Source organism: Suncus etruscus, chromosome 3 (assembly GCF_024139225.1).
Source record: "Suncus etruscus isolate mSunEtr1 chromosome 3, mSunEtr1.pri.cur, whole genome shotgun sequence".
Taxonomy (NCBI): domain Eukaryota; kingdom Metazoa; phylum Chordata; class Mammalia; order Eulipotyphla; family Soricidae; genus Suncus; species Suncus etruscus.
The window spans coordinates 120,866,192-120,872,191 of record NC_064850.1 but is presented as its reverse complement, the minus strand read 5'-3'; the positions used below and the strand labels follow the sequence as shown (position 1 = coordinate 120,872,191).

The window sequence follows — 6,000 nt, the reverse complement described above, 5'->3', positions numbered from 1 at the left end:
CGGCGGCCGCGCCGAGCGAGCGAGGGAGCGAGGAGCCGAAGCCCGCGAGGGGCCGGGGCCGGGGCCGGGCGGCCCGGGTGGGGGCGGCGCCGCCGACTGACGCTCGAGGCCCGGCGGCGCCGGGTCGGGGCCGAGCGGGCCGCCGGGGCTGAGGCCGCCGGGCCGGACGGACTGACCGACGGAGCCGGGCGGTGGCGGGCGCCGCGCGCGGGAGGAGCCGCAGCGATGCCGGCCGTGAGCCTCCCGCCCAAGGAGAACGCGCTCTTCAAGCGGATCCTGGTGAGTGCGGGGCCGGGCCTGGAGCCTGGGGCGGCCCGGCAGGCCGCGTCCATCTGCCCCGGCCCGGCCCGCCGCCGCCCCGCGCCTCCTTGGCGCACTAGGCCCCGCCGCGCCCGCCCGCCCGCTCGCTCGGAGGCCACGGCCGGCCTCGGGAGGCGGCGCAGCGCGGCGCGGGCGGCCGGTGCCCTGCCCGGGGTGGGTGGGAGGGCGGGGGCCCCCGGGCGCCCCAGGAAGGGCCAGGTGGTGCGGCTTCGCGCGGTCGGTCATTCATTGCCCCCGCCGGCCTCCCCTGGAAGTCCCCGGGCCCCGCGCGCGCTGCTGGGCCCGCCCCGAGGGTTCTGCTTGCCGGCCCCGCTCTGTGTTTTCGGGGTGGTCGTGGGGGGCGGCCGCGACACGGATTTCTCCTCTCCCGATCGAGCGGAAGACGGGCACCAGCACCCCAACACCCCCCTCCTCGGGAGGTGCGACTCCCTCCGCGTTGACGGGGCGCGCCTGGAGTTGGGGTGGGGGGCTCGGGGAAGCAGAGTGAAGCCCGAACTCAAGGGCTCGGACGCCGGTGGTGGCCCGGACGGACACTCCCCCCTCCCCACGTTTCTCCGGTGCTGGCACTTGGCAGGAAAAAAGAAAGGAGAAAGTGCTTTTGGTGCAGGCCGCGTTCTCGGGGTGCGGTAGTTGTGTGTGTGGGGACGACGGCGGCGGCGGCGGCCTTGCAGAAGGCCCGGGGATCCTGAGACCCACCTCCCAAGCACCTTGTGCCACTTTTTTGTGTGGGTGGCGTTTTGCCCGTGGGGTGCTCCCTTAGTGGCACACGTTTTCCCTTTCCTTTTTTTTCCTTTTATTTACTTATTTATTTTTCTGGTGGAATAAATAATCTGTCCGTCGAACTTCCGACGTGCACAATTCAGAAGGCGTGTATGAAAGAAAATTGCACTTTGGTTCCTGCCGTTTTTAACTCGCTTTGTAATGTTTGCAAAAGGAAAAAGAAACAGCTTTGAGTTTGCAGTGTCTTCAAGAAGTAGAGAACAATCCAAGCTAAATGTTGGTTGGATTCGGTGATTTTGAAACCCTTACCACCACTTTTTTTTTAAAGCACAATTTGGAGAGCACTTGCCCCACTCAAGGGTAGTTTGGCTGAACAATGACTACACTCCTCAAATCTTATTTAAAATGATTTAATTGGTTGTTTCTGTGTTTGGGCTTTACCTGGTGGTGCTCTGAGACTACTTTTAGCTCTTAGGCTCTTCTCTACTAGTGGCGGTTGGGGGGGGCATGCACTGCCTGCGGTTGAACCCGGCTCCCCCTTCAAGCGCTTGCACAGTGTGAACTCAGTCCATTGAGCCATCTCTGGCCACTTTGAAAATTTTATGTTGGAAAATTGAAAGAAGAGCAGAAGGGATAGACATAAAACTACCTAAATTTAATATAAAACATTTTTTCACAATGACGTTCTCTTTTGATACTTAGGAAAAAGTCGAAAGTTGCAGACGTTGCAGACACAACATATACACTTAAGTTATTTTAATGTTTTCTATGTAGCCACAATGCTACATTCCCTGATTTGTCTAGTTTTTTATTTACTGGATTTTGGGTTACACTCAGCTTGGCTCAGGGATCCTTCCTGGCAGGGCACCCAGTGCAGTGCTGGGGATTGAATCCTGGTTGGCCACATGTAAGGCAAGTGATCTCTCCTAGCTGGACATAGCTCGTGTGGGGCCCCATTACTATCTCTCCAGCTTGTGTTTGCTGGAGAACACAATGGGAGAATTGTGATAGTAGTGTGCTTTTGGAGAAGATGTGACTTTACATTTGAGCTAGGGACAGGTAGAGTGCTGCCTTGCACGAGGCCTACCTGGTTCAAGTCTCTGCATCTCTTACCTTTTCCTGATTTTCTCCAGTACAGATAGTGCCTTGCTGTTCAGTAAGCATGATTAGTTAGAATCATGGCCAGACACTGGCATTGCTTAGATTCTGCTCTAAGTTGTTCTAGTGGTGTGTGAGTTCCTGGATGTGCAGTATACAACCTCAAATCTTCAGTAAGATGTCCAATAGTTAGTGCAAGGTGCCACTGTTTCTTTTTTGTTTGTTTGTTTTTTGTTTTTGTGTCATACCTGCCGGCGCTCAGGAGTTAGTTAATCCTGGCTCTGCGCTCAGAAATCGGGGGACCATACGGGATGCCAGGATTTGACTGAATGCAAGGCAAATGCTTTAACCTCTAGGCTATCTCTCTGGCCTGCCAGGAGCAATTTCTGAGCGTACAGCCAGGAGTAACCCCTGAGCCACCGACCTTCTGCATGAAAGGCCAATGCCTTACCTTCATGCAATCTTTCTGACCCTTCTTTCTTTTCTTTTCTTTTCTTTTCTTTTCTTTTCTTTTCTTTTCTTTTCTTTTCTTTTCTTTTCTTTTCTTTCCTTTCCTTTCCTTTCCTTTCCTTTTCTTTCTTTACCACACCCAGCAGTGCTCAGGGGTCACTCCTGGCTGTCTGCCCAGAAATAGTTCCTGGCAGGCAGGCACGGGGGACCATATGGGACACCAGGATTCGAACCAACCACCTTTGGTCCTGGATCAGCTGCTTGCAAGGCAAACGCAGCTGTGCTATCTCTCCGGGCCCCCTCTTTCTTTTTTCTTAAAGTCTATTCCCTGCTATGCTCAGGATCACTCCTGACAGTTCTTGGGATAGGTTGCTGGACTAAACATGGGTTGATAAACATGGGTTGACCTTGTGCAAGGCAAATGTCCTATCTGCTGCATTATTGCTCTGGTTCCTTTTATTTTGGGAGGGGGCCACACCCGGTGATGCTCAGGGGTTATTCCTGGCTATGCGCTCAGAAATCACTTCTGGCTTGGGGGAACATATGGGACACTGGGGGATCGAACCGCAGTCCGTCCTAGGTTAGCACATGCAAGGCAAACGCCCTACTGCTTGCTCCACTGCTCCGGCCCCTGTGGCCCCTATTTTTAAATTATGTTTTTGGATTTTGGGCCACATCTAGTGATACTTAGGAGCTCTTGCTATCTTTGTTCAGGAGTGATTCCTGTCTGTCCTTGAGTGTGCAGGGGTCAGTGGCCTACAAGGCAAATGCCTTTTTTTGGGGGGTGGGCCCACACCCAGCTGTACTCAGCAGTTACTCCTGCCTCTACACTCAAATGACTCCTGGTAGGCTCAAGGGAACATATGGGATGCCTTACTAGCTGTGCTATTGCTCTGCCCTAGCAAATGCTTTCTTTTTTTTTTTTTTTTTTTTGGGTCACACCCGGCGGTGCTCAGGGGTTACTCCTGGCTGTCTGCTCAGAAATAGCTCCTGGCAGGCACGGGGGACCATATGGGACACCGGGATTCGAACCAACCACCTTTGGTCCTGGATCGGCTGTTTGCAAGGCAAACGCCGCTGTGCTATCTCTCCGGGCCCAGCAAATGCTTTCTTAACCCCTGCACTGTTGTGTGGGGTGTGTGTGTCACACCTGTGGTGCTCAGGCTTATTCCTGACCTGACAGGGCTGGGGGAACAATATGGGATTTGGGGGACCTAGCTGGTCAGCAGATGCAAGGCAAGCACCCTAAATTTTCTTTTTCTTTTTCTTTTTTGGTTTTTGGGTCACACCGGCAGTACTCAGGGGTTACTCCTGGCTCTATGCTCAGAAATTGCCCCTGACAGGCACTGGGGACCAAATGGGATGCTGGGATTCAAACCACCGTCCTTCTGCATGCTATCTCTCTGGCCCCAAATACCCTAAATTTTCTGTTCAATAGATCTTACCCAGTGAGGTATATTTTTTCTTTAATTTTTCAAAAGAAACCTGGCTTGGGGCCAGAGAGATAGCATGGAGGTGTAGGGCATTTGCCTTGCATGCAGAAGGACGGTTAAAATCCCGGCATCCCATATGGTCCTTTGAGCCTGCCAGGAGCGATTTCTCAGCATAGAGCCAGGAGGAATCCCTGAGCACTGCTGGGTGTGACCCAAAAACCAAAAAAGAAAAAGAAAAAGAAACCTGGCTTGCACCTCAGTTTGTGAAACAGCCTCAGTTTCTCTACTTGATATTCATGGCTTCCGCTCCAGCCCCTGATCCATGTATTTTTTGTTTTTGACTGAAGCATTGTGATAAGTTGGCCAAATGTCTGCAGAATATAACCTGCCAGTAATTGTCTAGGGAGGTTGTGGGCATGAATTTAGCAGGATATGTGTTGTGTGGAAGTGTATAAAGGAGGAGTTGTTTGCCAGAGTAACCTTTCACAGGCTGCTGTAATGACCACTTTTAGCAATTTGGGAAATGAAGTCTATAGAAAATGGGCCTAAGTAACTTGAGAGGCATCAACTTGTCTCACTCTAGGCCAGGCAGGGGTCCTGTAGAAGGAGAGCAGGCCTTGGTTTTGAGACCTCTATCTTTTCTAGACAATTTTACCTTCTGCCCCAACCCCAGGCCCTTTACAGGGGATGAGCCACCTCTGCTCCCTTCCCTTCCCTTCCTTTCCTTTCCCTTCGTTTCTCTGGGTATGTGTGACTCTGGAAGGAAACAGTCTAAAATACCATGTACCATCAGTCCATGCAGGACGATTTAAGTTAAATTAAAGGTAGAATTCCCTAGAAAATTTGAAGGAGAAGCTAGCAAGGTGATAAAAATATAAATGATTGACCAAAACTAATTTGTGTCATGCGATAGAACTTTCTGGGATGATGGCAAGGCTCTTTTTCTTAATCTTCCTTTTGGAGGGGAGGTTGGGTATGGGTTGGGCTGCACCAGGTGGTGCCCTGGGCTCCTTCCTGAGGGAACTGGGGGAATCATCTGCATGCTGAGATGGAGGCTAGCACCTGCTTCTGTAATTTTTCAGACCCTGGAGGGTGGAGGGTGTCCGCTCTATCTAATGGAGATCACACAGGCTGTTGTTAGCAGAACTCTTGAAAAGGGCCTGGTGTGATTAAGGAATTAGGCTTTCATCACAAGGAAAATGCAAATAGTCACAGGTGATGTTGAATTGAACCTTTGAGCTCTTGTGGTTTAAGAATTACTGATTCCCAGAGTTTCAAGGTGGCAACCCAAATGTTTAGGTTGACTCCTGTGTGTGTGTTTGGATTGTTTTATTTTTTTCAGGGCACCTATCACACTTGCCTGGTACTTGGTACTTGGGGAGGTTGGAGGGTATTCACACGTGTGTGGAGGGTTTTTTTTTTTTTTCTTTTTAATTTAGCTTTGTTTTGTTTTGGGGCCACACTCTGCAATGCTCAGGAGTTATTTCTGACTCTGCACTCAAGAATCAATCCTGGTGGGGCCAGAGTGATAGCACAGTGGTAGGATATTTGCCTTGCACATGGTCAACCCAGGACTGAAGGTGGTTTGAATCCCAGCATCCCATATGTTCCCCCGAACCTGCCAGGGGCAATTTCTGATTGCAGAGCCAGGAGTAATCCTTGAGCGCTGCTGGGTGTGACCCAAAAAAACAAAAAAATAAAAACACACACAAAAGGGGCTGGAGAGATAGCATGGAGGTAAGAAGTTTGCCTTTCATGCAGAAGGTCATTGGTTCAAATCCCGATGTCCCATATGGTCCCCTGTGCCTGCAGGAGCAATTTCTGAGCATGGAGCCAGGAGTAACCCCTAAGCACTGCCGGGTGTGACCCCCCAAAACACACACACACACATATATATACACACACACACACACACACACAAACCAAAAAAACACCCAAAACAAAACAAAGCTAAGAAAAAAAAAAACCCTCCACACAC

The 6,000-nt window shown here is 51.4% G+C and overlaps 1 protein-coding gene across 2 annotated transcripts in view; it reads left to right on the top strand.

Moving 5' to 3' along the window:
* The first annotated feature begins 212 nt into the window (after nt 1-212).
* NAA15 (N-alpha-acetyltransferase 15, NatA auxiliary subunit) overlaps nt 213-6,000 on the top strand; it is a 64,346-nt gene continuing 58,558 nt past the window's right edge. For both annotated transcript variants that reach the window (XM_049770023.1, XM_049770022.1), the window contains exon 1: nt 213-279. In XM_049770023.1, coding sequence (XP_049625980.1) covers nt 226-279 — 54 coding nt within the window. In that variant the 5' untranslated portion in view covers nt 213-225. The remainder of the gene's footprint in view (nt 280-6,000) is intronic.